We start from the raw sequence: 20,696 nt of genomic DNA on the forward strand, positions 1-20,696 counted from the left end.
TTCTTCGCAAATTCCAATGCGTATTGTTTTATGTACTTCTCACATCTTTTGCATTGATTTGGAAACTTATAAAATGATTTTCCTGGGTGTTTTGTCCAAAAATTCTCACAAAATCTTGCCTCACACTTCCTTCGCAATTTGTATTTAGAAAAGTTGTTTACATCGAAGCAGCAGTGAACAGAGCTTACTTTGACAGAAGTGATCGCCTCACTGGTAAATGACAGTACTTTCGTGTGGGACACTTTTGTAACGCCAGTTTCACGTCGGTTTGTCGGTGCATTTACCCTAATTTAGTTTATTAAACAACTTTTTGCAAGGATACAACCGCATGTTTCATGTAATATAAGTATGGTTTGAAAATAATCTTTGACATTATTCAGCTATTTTTTTCGTTTGGTGCTTTGTTCCAGACTTAAACTTGAGTGTTTGTTTCAGAAAACGTAAAAGATTGTTTCTGTAACAAGTCATGTTCAGTTTTTGCTTGACGTAACCAATTTTTAAGATCGCGCGTTTTTTCGAGAAGAGTAAGCGTGTAGTGATGTTGATTATTAATTTTAGATGAATTTGAATGCTGTCCTATCGCATGCATGGTGGTTGTCATACAAGTTGAAGCCGTGGAGTTTGAGAGTAGAATCGCGTCACCTAATTGTTTGGAGTGAACTTCAGTTGCGTCGTTGTTAAGAAAATCTATCTCGTCGAATTCCATTGTCGCTATGGCATTGGTTGGATCTGCATTGGTTTCGGAAAAAGAACATAGAATATATTTAAGTCGTGTTATAAGAACTGCAAAATGCTACTTTTTTATAATATCAATCAATGTTACGACAGTGAATGGATCTGTGGGCCACGCGAAGGTTGCAGCCTTGTAAGTCGAACCCGCTCGGGTAACAGCGATCTTCTCAACCGTTCGACACCAATAATCAACCTTCCCGCTAATTGCCCTCTCAAGTAATTTGAGAAGCATATACCGCAGAAGAGCGTAGAGGGAAGAGAGATTTCTTTCGTGATCCGAATATGCAAAATTAAAAAAGGCGAAGTTTCTTAGAGTTGCAAAATCCGAATGAATGTTTATTGAAAGTTCGATCCTATTTATAACCCCGGAAGCCCATACAATTTTAGGGTGATAGTATATCTTTCCCGAGGACAAATAGTACATACAGGGTTTCTCAAGCCAGCTCAACAACGTATCACTATTTTTTGAACACGTTAAACGATTGTCAACATCGTACATACAATTCGAATCCGTAAACTCTTTTCAATTTGGTAACACTAGGTTTTGGACCCGTTAAATCCCAACTCGAATCTGGAAAATGTATAATGGATGACAAGACAGCCAACATACATTTTCCAGATTCGAGTTGGGATTTTACGCGTTCAAAACCTAGTGTTACCAAATCGAAAAAAAATTAAGGATTCGAATTGTATGTACGATGTTAACAATCGTTTAACGTGTTCGAAAAATAGTGTTATGATGTTGAGCAGGCTTGAGAAACCCTGTAAGTGTAGTACGCGTGAGTGTAGCATGTAAGTATTTGTGTAGGATATTTATTCCACGTAAACAATGAGACCCCAAATTTTGAGTGATTCAGGCCGAGGGGTATGAGGAAGCTTGAGGAAGCAAGGAGAAACGCGCTGCGATGAGAGTTCGCATTCTGTTTTACACGCGCGCTTCACTAACACCAATACAAATACCGTGCTTTGACGAGCCGTCTGTGAATGTGTGTGTCTTCTTTCAGCGAGCTCAACAACTTGGAACTGCTCGTCACATCGTGTTGTCTCGCTTACACTACAGCATCGAACCATCGCTCCGTATGTCCCCCCCTCCTACGCGTACAAAACCACCAGTACAGCGCGACGCTTTGTCGGAGATGGTTGTGCGCGTTTTGTTCTAAGTCCCGCGCGCAGTGTTTGTGCATTGCTGCGCATTTTGTCTAAGTCTCGTGCGCCGGTGTGTTTTGGTGAAGTGTGCAGTGAATAAACAGTGTGCACAGACGCATATGCAGTGCGGGCATCGACAGGTAAGGATCCATTTATTCACAGATATGTGTTTGCTGGATGGAGGTCGTACTTAGCAGGACGACGACATGATGTGTGTTTTTGTCAGTGTAGGGATTAGGATAGACAAGGAAGTGATAGATAGAGAGAGAGATAGGACGAGCGTGAAAGATCATTCGAGATGACAAGAAATGCGAATAAACGTCAGTCGTGTTAGATTAACCAACAAAAGAACATGACACCGTGTGTTCCTTAATTTCTTGAATCCGAAAGGTTGCTTTAAAGGATGGTGGCTTGGCCAGATCACGACAGTCAGGTTCTAAATGTGTGACGAAAGTTTACATTAAGTTTCAATAAAGGGTTTAATGTAATAAAAAATGACCGTGTTTGTGTTTAGTTTTAGAATAAGTGCATGAAAGAAAGCGAAAAACAACAAGCTTTTGATGTGGGCTCGAAAGAACACAAACACATTGAGAACTGCAGAGCGCACCGTGCGTTGCGGGTGGGGTGGGGGAGGGCTCGCGTGAGTGGGTAACTCATTGGTCGAAGGGACACTGTATTTCGACAGCGTCACTCAAATCACTCAAAAAATACACTCATTTTGCCGGACGGGTAAACAACCAAAGTAGAACGGGAACTAGAAGGCTACTTCATATTCTCTTTTTACTTACTACTTCACAGCGTTTTGAATCGCTTGGGTCGAAGCTATATCGAAGCAAATTTACTTCGAATGAGCACGGTTTGGTTAGTTGGGCAGTTTCTAGATTAAGGTGATCGCGTACCACACGAGTGTACAGTTTGATACGGTCGTTCTGGGTTTGATAAGTACCCAACGGTCAAAAGCCGAAGATTTTATATTGACCTTTCGTTTCTTCTATCTGTCTCTCAGTCTAATTTGAGTGATTTTCCCTTCGTGTGTATCCACGACCTCCCTCGTGTGGTTGATGTTGTTGGAAGTTGAAACCGAAACCCCCTCGTGCGCTGCCAAATTCAACCAAGAACGAAATCGAGTGGCTCAAGCGAAAAAACGAAAAAAAGTGATGAACGAGTGTGCTGTGACAATAACACACACGCTCGCACAAGGCGACACCCGAAATCTGGTGCGATACCGGCTGAAGCAAGTAGATACCCAAGTAGCAACCGAAGCTTTTTTCTCCCAGTTTCAACCCCCTCATGTCCAAAAACTGCCTTCGCTTACTATTCCTATCCCGTTTCTACATTCCACAACGTTTGTTGCGTTCTCGCTCATCTGGGTGTTAGTCAATTCTCTCTTGCCACACGAAGAGAATTCTCCTGCACACTTCGTATGTTGGATTCTACCCATCCCTGTTGAACACACGTCATTTTCTTCCATCGCACTCATCAGGGTGTTTGCTCTTTTCCATCCAAGCCAAAGAGCGACTTCAGTGTGCTCTGAACCGTGGATGTGAGAGTGTGTGTTTGTGTGCTGCGTGAACTATTTTTCCTGCGTGAAACACTTTCCATACTGCGCCATCCGCGGTGTTCTTTCTGCTTCATCAGAGGACGAATTTTTATCATCTAATTGTTTGGGTAAGTGTCCTTTTCTAAGTGTCTAGTGCTATGTGACATTTATTCTAATTCTAATATTATTCTAATATGCAATGTTTTGCACATTACAAGTTTCAGATGTGTGCTGCTACCGCTAGCTGTTCCTCAAACTACTTAAAAAGTGTGACACTGTGTGCACAGGCGTTAGAGTTTCAATTGATCCTCAAGCACAAAGGTTAGTTTGTCACATCTTTAAATCAAGTGTAATCTTTTTAACAAAGTGTGTCTATTAATTGTGTACTTTCATCAACAGCCTTCATACAACACCGCGGTTGAGGCGCGCCAAATCTGATGACATCTTTCCTGAACCAAGCAGGCTGAACACGCGCACCACCACGGGCTCCAGCGCGGTGTGAAGAGGGAAGAAGAAAAGACAGAATTGGAAACAGCCGCGCCAGGCTTCCAACCACCGTGTGTGTGTATGTAAGTATGTGAGAACACATGTGTGAATCTTCTTGTGGGAACTGCAAAAAAGAAGAGAATAAAGAGTGTGAAGCAGCTAGACTGCCGCAACCAAATCAAGAGAGTGAATTCTCATTTCAATCCGAAAAACTGGGAGAGAGTGATGACATGCGAGAGAGAATAAAACTAGAAACACGAGAAAGGACACGAAGCGCTTTCGGGTTTTTTTCGCCTTCGCGCACATTTTGCTTTATGCGCGCGAAAAAGTGAGCCTTGATCAGCGCGATGGCTCCCATACAAAGGCCTTCGGCTTTGCTATCTGGGTACCCCAGTTCGCAAAAAGCCGAAATTTTGTATGGGATCGTGTCGTACACATATGTACCCACTTACGTACCCACTTGCAGTAGAAGTGTAAATGTGGTTTCACGCACACATAGACACCTTCCACCCGAACGATCGCGTTCACACATACTATCACGCTCTGAATTATTCTGCACCTTACGCATACCAATGTGTTTGCTCCACCCCCCTTTCGGATTGCTTATAGAAATGATGAGGCACACATGTTTATTTTTGCTGTATGCACACATTTGCATGCGATTTATTCCACACTTTTTCTCTCCCTTCCAACACGTGCTTTGGCATACTCACACTGTGGAGACGGCAGAACGGTCTCCCCCTTCCAAATTTACCGTTCTTCCTCCTCTCGATCTTTTTTATTCTTACCGCGTACGGGGTACCATCAGAGCTGCGCGCTGGCTTTAGTTTTTCCTCCTCTCGTTCTTCCTTTATCCTACCGCGACCGCGGGCTGCGCGGGTTTCGACAGGTTCTTAGCGTAACCCAGTGCGTTGTTTTGTGGCTGAGTTGTGCTGAACGCTGTCAATAAAAATGAACCAATAATTAATGCATGTAGTACGTATTACTTTGGATAGTTTTACGTATATGATGAGAGCAACACTTACCTTAATATTTTACCCCTGTAAAACGTTTTCTTTCCGTCACCCACTTTGAAGATTGTTGATGATGCCAACACGTAGGCGTTGATGAATGGCGCATGCACCTGTAAATTAGAAGCCGATAAGCATTAGTTGAATTAGTACCTTGAAGCAAATATGAGATCAAGAAACTTACCTCAACAAGTTAGCTAGGATAAATCATTCCACAATGGAAGAAGAAGCAACTCTGCGCAAAACGTAAACAAGGAAAGTAGGGGACACAAGAAATCGCACATCACTCCCGCACATCTTTCCACAACGAAAGTTCTGGGCAGACTGAGGATGCCTAAAACCCGGATGAGTGCGAAAGCAGAAAAAATCATGGTAGATCGAGAGAGATGGGTAGACTCGGTGTAGCGCAATCCGCTGGTAGATGCATGTGTGTGTGATCAACGAATAACTTCAAACCCCGCTTCCCCCGTATTTCATCCATAATTTTTCGTCACACGCACACACCTCTACACGGGCGGCGGTTTGCCGTCCAAAATCTAGAGAGAGAAGACAGGGCCTCTCGCTTTGGCACACAGAAAAACCTCTCAACAACTTCGGCTCTGCTACTTGAGTGGGTACATATGTGTACGAGACGATCCCATACAAAACTTCGGCTTTTTGCGGACTGGAGAGGAGCTCCAAGTTGTTGAGCTCGCTGAAAGAAGACACACACATTCACAGACGTATTACTTTACTTTTAGCTCGTCAAAGCACGGTATTTGTATTGGTGTTAGTGAAGCGCGCGTTTAAAGCAGAATGCGAACTCTCATCGCAGCGCGTTTCTCCTTGCTTCTTCAAGCTTCCTCGTACCCTAGGCCTGAATCACTCAAAATTTGGGGTCTCATTGTTTGCGTGGCGTTGGGCAGCTGCCAAAAGCCGAAGATTTTTTTTTACCTTTCGCTTTTTCTATCTGTCTCTCCCTCTAATTTGAGTGATTCTCCTTACGTGAGTATCCACGATCACCCTCGTGTGGTTGTTGTTGTTGGAAGTTGAAACCGAAACCCCTTCGTGCACTGCCAAATTCAACCAAGAACGAAATCGAGTGGCTCAAGCGAAAGAACAAAAAAAAAAAGATTAACGAGTGTGCTGTGTCAATAACACACACGCGCGCACATGGCGACACACGAAATCTAGTGCGATACGCATGTTTCTTGGAGCGCTGAACTCGTTTCTCTTCGCGTCTGAGCCGTGAATATTCCTCTGCGCATGCCCGCGTTCTATGCCGTTGCTGCATTGCTCGGTATGCAGTATTCTTACATTCGGTCACTGTATTCATCGTCGAACCAGCCAGATTTGGTGTTGCCACGACGTGGTGGGAGTATATTTCTTGCACTGTTTATTATTTTTGTTTTTAGAGCGTTCCATCTCTCGCTCGTAGTTTCATAACTGTTTTCTGGTAGTAGAGACTCTTCTCAAGCGGCTTTGAATTCCTGTTGGACAGTAATGTCCCTTAGAGAGTCCGTGTTGAGCCGAGGCTGAGTGTTTTCTCGGCCCCTATTGGCGCGGGGGGCGGGCGATTCTACAAGGTATCACTAAGCCAACCAAGTAGTGATCGGAATCGATATTGGCTCCTCGATATGTTCTGACATTTGACAGACTCGACTGTCGTCGGCGGCTTATTAACACGATCTTGGACCTGGAGAAGGATTCTCCATCAGGGTGCGCCCATGTATCCTTGTGGATTTTCTTACGCGCAAATTTGTAAGAATCCTTTTGGATTTTCTTACGCGCAGACTGTGACAGCCAGTGTATTGGCGGTACTTTGGCTCTCTACCGACTTTTGCGTTGAAGTCCCCCAGGATGATTATGAGGTCATGCCTGGGGCACGCATCTATAGTTCTAGCGAGGCAGCCGTAAAAAAGGTCCTTCTCCTCTTCCTCTTTCTCTTCGGTAGGGGCGTGAACGTTTATGAGGCTTATATTAAAGAATTTGCCTCGCATGCGCAGGGTACATAGCCTATCGTTTATAGCCTTGAAATCCATGATTGCGGGTTGCAACCGGGAACCTACGGCGAAACCCGTTCCGAGCACGCGGTGGCGGTCGTGGCAGCTGTAGTATATGTCGTAGCAATGCTTACCACGCCTGTTCTGCACACCGTTCCCTAGCCACCGAATCTCTTGTGGAGCTACGAGGTTCATGCTCAGTGTGGCTAGGGCATCATCAAGTTGTTTCAAGGCTCCGGCTTCGCTAAGAGTGCGTACGTTCCATGAACCCATTTTGATCGTTGTCAGGGGGCATTGCGTATGGTCGGTATCGTTAGGTCCGTTTCGTAACTTCCAGTTGCTTTCCGTAGTCGATTGTTCCATGAGACTGGGTGACTGACCCTGCGCTCACGTGGCCGTTTTAATTAACGTCGGGTTGCCCCCCCCCCCCGACGTTTAGGCATCCAGTTTCTCGGAATACCCACCCCCCTCCTGGTTCGCCATATGCCATCATCCGCCCAAGGGGTTGGATCTAGCCCGTGTACCCAAGCTAGTGTAATGTGACGATCGTACAACTGTACCTCGAGTAGCGTCGCGATAGGTCAGTGTTTCGCTGACATGTATCGATGTAGAATCATACTTTGTTCGAAGCGGACTTTTCAACACTTGATCGTCCAGGTGATCATAGAAACCCAAAAGGAGTTTCCCTTACTGGAAACGTTGGAGTTTAGAAGCCTTACCTTGGGAAGGGGGACATAACTAAACTCTTGAAATAAGTTGGAAGGCGAAGGTTTTAGGCAGCGTAATGTCCTATCTTGGCAGTCCGAACGAATCTGGCCTGCCACGGTCGGAATTGGTTTTATTTATACTCAAATGAAGTTAAGGGTTTCGTACATTTGATTCCGGGTTTTTATGTTGGAAAGTTATTGTTTTCACTCAGCTAGTTACGTTTGTCTTTTGTTGACAGAACGATGGTTCTTGTCACTAAGTTCCTGTTTTGAGTTTAATGCATATACTGTTCCTGCTTTGGGTTAAAATGCATAAACTGTTCCTGCTTATGTTGTACGTTTCGGTTGGTTCTGATAAGTGTGTCACAATTGTTTTTATATGAACGGTGTGGCCTGAGACTTCCGGGTGTGTATGGTATGATCTGATTTACTGAGTGTGTTATAATGAATGTGTTACAATGGTGTGGCTTGGCTTTCCAAAGTGTGTTACAATGTGTCTATGGCTGATAGTGTGTATTACAATATGTTCTGTATAGCAGATATGCTACACTAGGATATATGGAGGCACATGTTACCACTCTGCACGACGAGGATGTATCGGAATAGGAGTTGGATGGGAGAGCCTATGTTATCCCTCGGAGGGCTTCGGATCTCATCCCATTGCACAGCTTAAGATTTAATTCGAGATTAAGATTAAGAATTAAACAATACCTCAGGAAAGATATCACCAATATATCCTGTCGAATTAAAGGTAGGACTAGCGCGATCGGACGAAACACCGCTCGCTCGTGATTCATAGTAAGCAAAATAGCCAGCTCGCTCGAATTATCGCAAAGAGTCATTTTGACCAAGTTTAATGCATACTTAACAACATGCCCGTCGTGGATTTAAGCCCCTAATAGACCGTGTCCCCATACGTAGAACTTGACTATTCTGCTATGGTAACAATAAGTCCCTGAAAGCCAAGCTCACTTTCACTAGTGGGTAGGCAGGCCTTGACCGACAACGGTTGTTGTGTCAAAGAAGAAGAAGAATGCATACATTTGGCAACACACGCTCTGCTGTGCAGTGAGATTTGTGCTCTGTGTCCAGTGGTTCAAATATACCCACACGGAGTACGGCATGGTTGGCTTGGCCGAAGCGCATAGTCAGCGCCTACACGCACGGTCCAAAACAGCCAAAGTCATACAAAATCATGAAAAAGTCTGCGCCCTTTTGTTCCGGCGTCCTCGTGAAGTTTACAGAGCTGAACTGAATAGTTGTGTTCGATAAACATGTGTGCGTATCAGGCAGCAGCATTTGTACTGCTTACCTGCCGTATGACGCTGTGATACCGAGCGAGACGCATAGACAACGCGTCAGGACATGTGTAGCCGTTTAACTTTTCTATGTCTCATTTGCCTTGTCCTTGCCTTTAGATCCTGATGAGTGAAGCACGCATACTAGTGATGGGTAAAGTTGGAAAAAATCCGGAGTCGACTCCGATCCGACTCCGATAAATTCGGAATCGACTCCGGAAGGTAGGTCCGCGTTGCAATATCCGGAGTCGTTCGGAGTCGTTCGGAGTCGTCCGGAGTCCTCCGGAGTCGCCCGGAGTCGTCCGGAGTCCTCCGGAGTCGCCCGGATTCGGAGTCGTTCGGAGTCGGAGTCGTTCGGAGTCGTCGGAGTCGCTCTACTCCAGATGACTCCGGACGACTCCGGACAACTCCGGGCGGATCTAGTGGGTCCATTTTGCCAGAATCGGAATCGAACTAACAATAGTCGGAGTCGGATCGGAGTCGTGGGTGCGCTACATACAGCACATCACTAACGCATACAGTATCGGACAGAAAGATAGAACCCTGGTGTTTTCAACGCACCATGCACCCGTTGGGCCAGGTTTATGTGTTATTTGTATGTGTTTGTGTGTGTGTGTGTGTATGTGTGTTTGTGTGTGTGTGTGTGTGTGTGTGTGTGTGTGTGTGTGTGTTTTTTTTTTTTTTTTTTTTTTTTTTTTTGTTTTACAAGGAGGGGGAATCTTCGAAAGACTCCCGTTGTCGCACGGGTGTTGACATGGGATTCTTACCCAGTAAACCCCCTCCTTGGGCCATATACCCTTCCCCATGGGTTCACCTTTCGGTATGCTTCTTGGGGAAGGGCTTATGCATTAGCATTGCATCCTCGCTATTGCACAATGAACCAGAGTTCGCGAGACAGATCAAAAGTACTATCAAACATCACACAGCAATAGAGCTCACAATCAATACACCAAGCACTTCACACTTCGCATACTGCTCCATGGGGCACACATACAAAACACTCCAAACCGTACCACGTTCACACGCGTCCCAGGTCCTGATCTCCTCTCCACAGCTGGTCCAGCCTTGTCAGGATCAGTCTCATACATGTTGTTGCAGCTTCCCACAACTCTTCGCTATGTAGCATCAGCTGCACTAGGTTGGTCTGTCTTACGGCGGTTCTGCACTTCGTGTCAAGCAGCTGGCGCTCCTCTAGGAAACGTGGACAGTAGAACATTACATGTTCCGCAGTCTCGTCATTGTCCTTACATACTGGGCATCGAGGTGAAGAAGCGTGCCGGAATTTGTGGAGGTAGCTCCTGAAACACCCGTGGCCAGAGAGCATCTGCGTGACAAAATAATCCACGTCACCATGTTTCCGGTTTATCCACATTGCTACATCGGGGATTAGCGTGAAGGTCCATCTCCCATTACAAGCGTTATTCCAAGCCGCCTGCCATCTTCGCATGGACTCCTCATTTGCCTCCTTTGGGGATATAGCACGAGTATCTGCCGCGCGTGAGCTCTGGAAATTTACGGAGTCCTCCTCTAGGGTGATGCAAAGGGGCATCATACTCGCAATTACGCATACTGCTTCATATGAGATGGTACGGTACGCGCTAGCAACGCGTATGGCCATTTTTCGGTGCACCTTATTTATAGCGTACTGGTTCTGTTTATTTCTTAGTATGTGTGCCCATACTGGTGCTGCATACCTTATATTAGAAATGGCTACGTTGGCATGTAAGCGTCTTATTGTGCTGCTTGGACCACCTATGTTGGGTGTAAATTTAGCCAACGCGTTTGCAGTTTTTGTGGCCTTTATGCAAACTTCCTCAAGGTGCTTTCGGAACTTTAATCTGTCATCTATGATAACTCCAAGGTATTTGAGGCTTCTTATAGATTCTATTTGCTTAGTGCCTACCATTATGTGCGCTTTTTGAACCTCCTTGTGGCTACTTATGAGAATAAATTCCGTTTTGGCGTGTGCTATTTCCAACTTCATTTCTCGCATCCAATAGTCAATCCTGCCGACAGCATCCGTAGACAGCAACTCGACCTCCTCTACACTATTTCCTACGACAGTCAGTGCAATATCGTCTGCAAACCCGATGACCTCAGCTCCTGTGGGTAGGGCCAGGGTTAATACTCCGTTGTACATAACTCCGTGTGTGTGTGTGTGTGTGTGTGTGTGTGTGTGTGTGTGTGTGTGTGTGTGTGTGTGTGTGTGTGTGTGTGTGTGTGTGTGTGTGTGTGTGTGTGTGTGTGTGTGTGTGTGTGTGTGTGAGCCGTTTGCCGCAAAAGTGCGCGATCGTTCCATTTCGAACTCGATCATTTTTTTCGAACCTCGACCCATTGTTACTAACATTGCTTGCTTGGACCGTCAAGAACGGGCTGGTTAAAAACTTGGACACGGCTGATCCCGTGCTCTGCCTGCGTTCTACTTCTATACGTGATGAATTACATCGTTGTCGAGCAGCGAAAACATCGCATGGATAAAAACTATCCACGAGTACACGAGTAAGCGTCTTCCCTTCAAAATCGAGAACAGGATACTGCCGCGCTCATGAAACAAAACGCCCATTGAAAAGAACAACTGCGCACCAGCTTAATGCACGCACCAAGTTTTCCATGCGCACACAACGTTCAACGCAGAGATGCACGAAGGCCTTTCAATGGCGTGCACTGGAGAAACACCTGTGAGGGAATGCCGAGTTCATTGCTATTGAGCGCGTGTCCATTTCACACCGGTGTCGCATTCACATTCATGAAACAGCACACCTGCGTTTTCGTCCGAGGAACAAGCGCTGCTGTCGATGCAAACTTTAGCTTTTATCCAAGTGTAAACGCACGATAATTCACATGATAACACACATTATCAGAATACTTTCAACGCAATATGACATCATGGCAAGCTACGTTTTTCAGACACAAACCCGCGCACTTGCAAATACACATTAAAAAGCACACTCTCTTTCTACTAGTACACACACACACATGCACACACACACACACACACACACACACACACACACACACACACACACACACACACACACACACACACACACACACACACACACACACACACACACACACACACACACACACACACACACACACACACACACACACACACACACACACACACACACACACACACACACACACACACACACATACACACACACACACACACACACACACACACACACATACACATACACACAAACACAAGTAACGTGGCAAAACAAGTGCACGGTGCGTTGAAAACACCAGGGTTCTATCTTAAAGTCCGATACTGTACCATTCGGGTACGTTCGGGGTATAAGCCCTGTCCCTCTCATGTTAATGGTAAAGATAGAATCTTATGCAATCGGCTCTGCATTCGGACGTGGGCAGGCCCGTGAGCGTCATGTGGATGCTCGCATACAGTCTGTTCCCGAGTTACGCGGTTCTCGACTTAGGCCCGGGTCTATGAAAATGTTGCCGGAACATTTGTTGCCAAATCGTGTGGACGAACTGTAAAACTCATGTTGCGGGAACATTTTTCTTGCAAGAGAAACAAATCGATTAGTTTCATGTTTATCTGTTGCATAAACATTTTTGGACTTGTTTGCAAACCAAAACGGATAAAAAATAATTGCAACTTAATTTTAAAATGTTTTGGTGAGTGAATATGTGCATAGTGTTTTAAATAAAAAGGAATATCTAAAAATGTTACCATCGAACAAATGTTGCCACAACAAGTTCATAGACCCAGGCCTTACGCGGATTCGGAGATACGCGGTTTTCTAAATTTGACAGACCACATGTCAAATCAGTACAATTTGCTTCAAGTTCGGTAAAAAATGCATTTGTGACCGCGCGGCTACATGAGGTGAAGTATACAGTGAAATGAACTATTTGACAGGTGAAATATCTGACAGGTAAAAGTAAAGGGTTGGGGGAGACACAACATCCGCTTTCGAATCTCACTTAAAAATAATATCTTCTTAAGCAGAACATTCCCTAATTGGAAGAAATAATGAACTGTTGACTCAAAATGGACGAAATACTCCATATTGAAGTCATTCAATGGGTCGAGTTACAATTTTGTGCACGTTATTTGTTTACATTGCACAACATCTGATTACTGTGATGCTTTATCCGTCAGATATTTCGCCTGGCAAATAGTTCATTTCGCTGTATATTTCATCTCATGAGGCCTCGCGGTGATAACTAATTGAAACCCCTTAAAAGTCAGATATGGGGCCTTTCACGATTCTAGTTAGTTTTTTGTGTGGAGTTTGACAGTTGGAGGCTGAAATCATGTAGGGGAATTTGGGGCAAGTGTGCCATACGGGGCAAGAGTGCCACCAAGCATTTTTCCTTAAAAACTTTAGTTTAATGATCAATTGTGTATACAGTTGGTTGCTTTCCAATGACAAGGTACACTGGTGGACATAAAAATAGGAACTTTTTTCTGTGACCGAAAGACATAGTTCTTGTCAGAAATATTTGGTAGCCCTGAAAAGGACTGTTTAAGTGGTTGTTGGGAGGAGGTGTTGCGGTGTTCCACTGAGCGAAAACACATTCTAACGGTCAATCTGGTGACCGTTATTCGCTATCACTTCCTGACAGCGTTTGGCCATATCGCCGATGAGATTACGGCATTCGCTTCTGTCTATGCGTTCCCACATAAACTTGCAGCGTGTCCATAGATCATCGGCTGAACGTGCAGGCTGGTTCTTAAGCTGACGCTTGAGAGTTGACCACAGATTTTCAATCGGGTTTAGGTCAGGACTCAACGCAGGCCACGGTAGAACTTGCACATCCTGGTTTGCCAAATAACATTTAACTGTTCGCGATGTGTGCTTAGAGTCGTTATCATGCTGAAAGATGTAATGCTCTTCGTCTCCGAATTGTTGTCGGGCGTATGGCAACATCTCACGACTAAGTATTTTTCTATACCCTTCCGAGTTCAGTGTCCCGTTGATACGGAACAAAGGACCCGTGCCGTGCCAGGAGAAGCAACCCCACACCATTACGTGGCCGCCTCCGTGACTAAGGGTTTTTATCGTATTTTTCGGATGATACGCCTGATTAAGAAAGCGCCAGACGTATTTAATGCCGTCCGAACCATCCAGATTGATTCTGGACTCATCCGAAAAAATGATTTTGCTCCACCAAAAGATGGATGCAGCTAAATGTTCTTCGGCAAACCGAATGCGCGCTTCTACGTGGTGCGGCTGCAGCTTACGAACCTTCCTCGGTCTCCGGGCACAGAACCCAGCGGCGTGTAAACGGCGAGACACCGTTTTCGCCGAAACTTGCAAACCAAGCTCCTGCTTGATACGAGTGCAAGTTTTGAAAGGATCCGCCCTGATCATCTCAACAATCCGCGCGTCAACGTCAGCCGTTGTTTTTCGCGGACGACCTGTCGATTTACCCGTAGCCTCGCTACGAATGGCGTTGTCCACAAACGTCCGCGAACGGCCGAACGCCTTGCAGATTGTCTTGATTGGCACGTTCTCACGATACAGCCCCTGAATGTGTTTTCGCTCCTCTGGTGTGCAGTGCTTTCCGCGACCCATGATGATTTTGTGGAATTTTTAAACAGCAACCTTTCACCTTGACCACTGATGGAAGAATGAAGCACAACACGGTTTGGCTCTCCTTTTATACTGCCGCAAAACGCTGCCGGCACTCAAAACTCAGATAAGTAGCGCACCAAAAATGAGAGTATAAAAGGCAAAATTCAGTACGCCTCGAACTGTTGGCGATGACACACCTAGTGTATGCAAAAAAAAACACAAAATTTTTTTTTTTCCTATTTTAATGTCCACCAGTGTATACTGAGCCGAATTTCATATTGATCAATCGATATTTCGCATTGTTTTGAACTGATTTATATTGAGCTTCAAAATTGTGCAGAATACTATAATTTTTTCATCCAACCAAATAAGCTCTCAAAAATCATGCGAACAATCAACCGAGAAAATATTTACACCACCGTATAGCTGAGAAAACGTGAAATTTTTTGTGGGGTTAGTTGAACAAAACTTTCTTTTTGTCAATGAAATATTCAATTTCAAAAAAGTAACAACTTTTGGGGCAAAAGAGCCATCTCTATTTGGGGCAAGTGTGCCACCGTCTTTCATAGGCGCGAGCTGTCAAAAATGTAAACATTGTTGTAGCGTTCAGTGGTATGGTCCGCTTTTACGAGCGGATTCTACTCCGGAAAAACAGACCAGCAACAACCCATATTGCGATACAGTTTGAGATGAAAAGTGGTTCATTGATGACTCAAGACATGTAGGAATACATACACTAGTGGTACAAACGTAATTATTTCCAATTATCTAAGAAATACGGTTATTTTAACCAGGTGGCCGTTTTGCCCCATACGAGTGGCACTCTTGCCCCACAGCCCAAAAAATCAACGTCTTTTTGGACCCTTTTTAAAACGCTTCAAAAACTATGTTGTTTGCACTTTTTTCAAGCGAAATTCATTTATAAGTGGGGAAATAGATGTAAAATGGTTATGAGATTGAAATCGGCTTTTGAATAACACTTTTTAGTGAGTTATAACTTGAAATGCTTAAGGTGGCACACTTGCCCCAAATTCCGCTAAACACTCCATACAAAACCACACTAGTCTGCAATTTTCAGTCTAGATTATTCTAGCCTCAAAGCTAGAATTAGATTCGAGTACACTTTAAATTAAACAGATCACGTAGTGGAATCTAGAATCAAAGTGTATGTAGTCCAGGTGGTCTCATAGTATGTTTTTTTAAACCAAATTTTAATATCACTTATTGACAGGATGGGTGAAAACTTTTGTACAAACATGCTTTCTGGAGGCTTGACAAATACTCATAACACTCTTAAAATCTTCGTTCAGAAACAGAAGCGATAAAAATTTGCCTTCTGAATTCGTACACCTTGGGATAAGCCCACCTGTATATTATACTGACTTAGATAGCTGCTCGAAAACTGCTATACAATGCAAACAGCTGACGGGCTGAAATTTCAGCCTATCAACTTAAAACGGAAAGGACCCTAATATTAGAATTTTCTGCTCGAAAAATATCAAATAAATGATAAAGTGTATAAAAGTACTAAATTAAATCACAAACTCCCAGTAATCAACAGTATTTCATTCAAAAAATGTGAAATTCGATTTACGCGAATATTCGAGCTACGCGGATTCCACGGGAACGCAGAAACCGCGTAACTCGGGAACAAACTGTACACACTAGGCTTGGGCAATTTTTCAGTGAACGTGTGCAATGTATGGGAAAGAGGGGCAAGATGGGAAAATGCCACAAAACATAATTTTTATTTCATTATTGTATGCCTCCACCCTTTATCTTTGTATTAAAATTGCCAAATAGAATGAAAACAACTTAAAATCATGAAAACAGTGTAAAATAAAAGTTGATGTTTTACGAGAAGCTATTTTGACATGCGGAGTAAAATGAACATAGCCCTGGGACAAAATGAGCATATGTACACAAACTGTGAAACGTTAAAACACTGGAGCAATATGGACCACAACACCCGCGCTTAGGGAATGGTCAATGTTTTAGCTCACGTTTCGTGAAATGTAAATAAGTTCCATCTTTTGTTTTGCTGTTCAGGAAAAACCTTAAATTTCTTACAAAATATGTTATCAAAATAAAAACAGTTTTTACATGTTTAAATCTACAAAATCAAATCTTTTGAAGTTGTGCTTGTTATCATTATTGAGGCGACAAATACAACACCATAGCCAACATAGCCTCAGAGAGGTTGGGTGTCAGAGGTGCGGCCGGTGTGTATTTGCTTGACTCCGTACTGTAGTGGATGAAAAGTTGCGAATATCGACCCAGTTTTGCGTTTGAATTGTCAAAGTCGATAGTTAATGGTGTTCTGAATTAGAAAAAGGTGAAGTTTATGTGAGAGCAATGCAATAGCTCAATACAATTTGGTGAATATTATTGCGCAAATTCAATAACATTCACACATACACACACGGCACACAACTGGGAGGGAAATCAAAACAAACCGCGGGATTGAAAGATCCAACTCGGTTTATACGATCAGATCGAGGATCCAGAAGGTGTGGGGAATTTTTGAATCGGCAGTTGGGGAGCTGTGTAAATCGGTAGCGCTTAGAGTTGGTGACCGTCGAATGAAGGTCTCTCAAGTGGCGCCGGTGGTAGCCAGACATTTCTGCGGTTCATAAGAAAACCAGGTAAGGCAAAATGGCTGCTTTTGGGAGAAGCACTCGATCCAGTGACCTCTCTTCAGACGGCCGCCAAACCAGTGCATGTACTGCAACCATGGCAAAGACAACCAGCAACACCGTGTGGAAGACGACCTAGCATCCTAGCGTCCTAGCATGGCTGGCACTACGAAGTCAGCTACTTCCCCGGATTTGCTTGAACTCCGTGAAGCTTTGAAAGAGATGAAGGCTATGCTTGCTGTATCACAGGCGGAGAGCGCGCGTCTACATCAGGAGATGGCGGAGACGCGTCTCTTGCTCGCGAGGTGGCAACAAGAAGCCGAACGTTGGGAAGAGAAACTTAGGGCTGACCATCAACGCGAGTGCGAGTCGTTGAATGCGCTCTTGTCTCAAGCCATTGGCAAGAAGCAGGGACAAAAGCAGCAGCATCGGGATCAGCAACAAGGGACACGACAGCAGCAGGAGCCCGGTTTTTCCACGTCGTCCACTTCAACGCGTTGCTCCAATGTGATGTAACTAATCGACTCTGACGAGGATGATGATCAGGACAGTGTCTCCGAGGTTGTTCGTCGTAAATACCGCGGGCAGAGCACCGGTAAGCCACGCGCACACCAGCAGCAGCAGCAGCAACAACAACAGCAGCAGCAGTAGCGGCAGCGGCAGCGGCAGCAACAGCAGTCACAGGGACAGCAGCTGCAGCAGCACCAGCAGCAGCAGCAGAAGCGGACGCAGCGTCGGCCTAAGGTTGATCTCATTGAGGTAACCCCCCAAGAAAGTCAAACTTGGGAGAGCGTGTATCGTCTGATCCGGCGAGTGATCCGCGAAGATCCGTTGCACAAGGCACTCGAAGATCACATCGGTATTGGAAACCGCACTCGGGCTGAACTGCTGAGAATAAAGATCAGCAAATCTGCGGATTCTGCATTGGTGCTTGCCGAGGTACGAGAAATTATCGGTTCTTTGGGAGTGGCCCGTTTGGTAACGGAGATGGGCGAGGTCATCGTAAGCCATATTGACCCGCTTGTAGAGGAAGCGGAAGTGATTTCCGCACTGGACGGAGAGCTAGATAGTAACGCTGGAGTGGTTACTATCAACATGTGGCGGCTTTCGGACGGAACTCAACGGGCACGGGTACGCCTTCCGGCCAAAAAGATTATAACCATCGACGGTAAAAAGGTAAAGCTGGGTGGGTGCATCAGCAACATCAAACGTGCACCACCCACTCCCGTAGAACGGCTACGCTGCTATCGGTGTCTAGAATTGGAACACATTTCTCGCGATTGCCGTTCAACAGTCGACCGACAAAACACGTGCATAAAATGCGGGACCGAGGGCCATAAGGCTAAATCCTGCAAGGCCGATATTAAATGTGCCGTATGCGGTGGTGAACATCGCGTCGGCCACAGCTCATGCGTCCGTTCAACATTGAGATGTTCCCTGTAATACGAGTTTTGCAGGCGAATCTAGGTGGCGGCCATGATGCTCAAAATCTGGTGCTCCAGACCGCCGGTGAAGAACGCATTGATGTCGTCGTGCTTTCTGAACTATACAGGCCCCCAGAGAACAACGGAAGGTGGGTTTTTGACCCGCTGAAAAGCGTAGCAATAGTTGCCACTGGCCAATATCCGATACAACGGGTATGGACTAGTGATGTTTCGGGCCTGCTAGCAGCGAAGGTTCGAGGCATTACTTTCATCAGCTGCTACGCTCCTCCTCGCCTCAACGTCAATGAGAATGAGTGCTACCTGGAAGCTGTGGAGCTTGAAGCCTGTTCCCACGCAAAAGTCATAATCGCTGGCGATTTCAACGCATGGCACGAGGAGTGGGGAAGCACTAGATCCAATGAGAGAGGAGTTGGGTCTCCAAGTGCTAAATCGCGGTGTCACCCCTACATTTCGGGATTGATGAGATCAAATCAAGTGCCATCGACATCACCTTCGCGAGCTCGTTCATCACCCACGATGATACATGGTCAGTGAGCCCTCTATAAACGGCATCAGACCACCGATATGTGTCCTATTCTGTTAGGCTAACAGCATTAGCATCATCCGGACAGCGAACACAGCCACAGCAAACAGGATTGCCACCAAACCATCAGCCTTCACAACAGAGCAATGATATTCCACCATCTTGAAATCGCCTACAGCACGCCGGCAGGAGGTGGAAAACAACACAATTTTCCGCTGAAGCGTTGATAGAGACACTTCGCTCACTACGATTCGAGCAGCGTGCGGTTACGCATAAGACCATGGTCGCAATCATGCTGAAAGCGTGCGATCAAACAATGCAGCGCGCATCTAAACTCCACCGAGACCCGCATGCCGATATGTATTGGTGGACACCGGAGTTGGCGCAACTTCGCAAGGACTGCGAAGCAGCGAGAGATCGCGTGCAGAAAACGATGGATCTGGAGGAAAGGAGCTTCGCATCGGCGGACTACAGGACAGCTAGGAGTGAGCTAAGCCGAGCAATTAGAGTCAGCAAAAGAACACAGTTCCAGGAGCTAATAAATACTGCGGAGGAGAACGAATTCGGCACTGGTTTTCAGGTCGTTAAGTCTCACCTCCGTGGCAATCGAACGCCACCAGAGACGCAACGAGATAGACTGGAGCTTATCGTGTCAGACCTTTTCCCGATACGCCCATCCTTTGAGTGGCCCGAGACCACTGATCCAGCAGAGACATAACGTCATCGACCAGTCATGTGACTCCGGTAAATGAGATCGAACTAAAACTCATAGCCAGTCGAATGAGTAACCGCAAAGCTCCAGGGCTGGACGGTATACCTAATGCCGCCGGGAAGACCGCCATCATGGAGTTCCCGGAGGTCTTCAGAGCATTGTATCAGGACTGTCTCAACCGCGCCGTTTTTCCGGGTCAATGGAAGCGGCAGCGCTTGGTACTTCTTCCAAAGCCAAGGAAACCTCCAGGAGAGAGTGGTTCGTATCGCCCCCTGTGCATGCTTGATGCACTGGGGAAGGTACTCGGCTTCAGGAAAGGGCGCTCAACTATTACCGCGATTCAACAAGTGGTCGACGCAGGAAAGAGAGCGATGTCGTTCCGCCGCACGAATCGGAGGGATGAAGGCTTCCTATTAGTGGTCGCGCTGGACGTCTGCAATGCCTTTAATACGGCCAGCTGGCAGTCCATCGCCGAAGCATTGCGGACCGGAGTTCCACAGGGGTCCATATTGGGCCCCACGTTGTGGAATATAATGTATGATGGGGTACTAGACATGCAGTTTCCGTCCGGGACAGAAATCGTCGGATACGCCGATGACTTGGTGCTGTTGGTCCCGGGTACGTCAACGGAAGCGGTGCAGGCAGCAGCGGATGAGGCGGTTGCACAAGTACAGCAGTGGATGGCGCAGCATTGTCTGGAACTTGCTCCGGCGAAAACGGAAACCGTGCTTATTGCCAGTGTGAAGCGCCCGCGACAACTGGTCATCCGCATTGGAGATGTAGAGGTACGATCGTCGCGCTCCATTAAGTACCTCGGCGTGATGCTGCACGATCACCTCTCCTGGCTGCCACACGTTCGGAAGGTGACCGAGAAAGCGACTCGTGTTGCGGTCGCTGTCTCGCGACTGATGCGGAACCACAGCG

General features: G+C 45.8%; 1 protein-coding gene and 1 long non-coding RNA gene across 3 annotated transcripts in view; one reads left to right on the plus strand and one right to left on the minus strand.

Moving 5' to 3' along the window:
• Window positions 1–621: 621 nt before the first annotated feature.
• LOC120908330 (centrosomal protein of 164 kDa) overlaps window positions 622–20,696 on the minus strand; it is a 61,965-nt gene continuing 41,890 nt past the window's right edge. Inside the window, exon 3 of one of the 2 annotated variants that reach the window (XR_005741123.1) lies at window positions 622–729. Coding sequence is in view for 1 of the 2 variants with exons in the window: in XM_040319242.1 (XP_040175176.1) it covers window positions 712–729 (18 nt within the window). In the remaining variant the exon portion in view is untranslated. The remainder of the gene's footprint in view (window positions 730–20,696) is intronic. The other variant, XM_040319242.1, reaches the window with a different exon arrangement.
• Window positions 3,092–4,002, plus strand: LOC120908335. Its single transcript, XR_005741126.1, has 2 exons — window positions 3,092–3,546; window positions 3,637–4,002. It is a non-coding gene; the product is annotated as an uncharacterized LOC120908335 (long non-coding RNA).

Source organism: Anopheles arabiensis, chromosome 2 (assembly GCF_016920715.1).
Source record: "Anopheles arabiensis isolate DONGOLA chromosome 2, AaraD3, whole genome shotgun sequence".
NCBI classification, from domain to species: Eukaryota; Metazoa; Arthropoda; class Insecta; order Diptera; family Culicidae; genus Anopheles; species Anopheles arabiensis.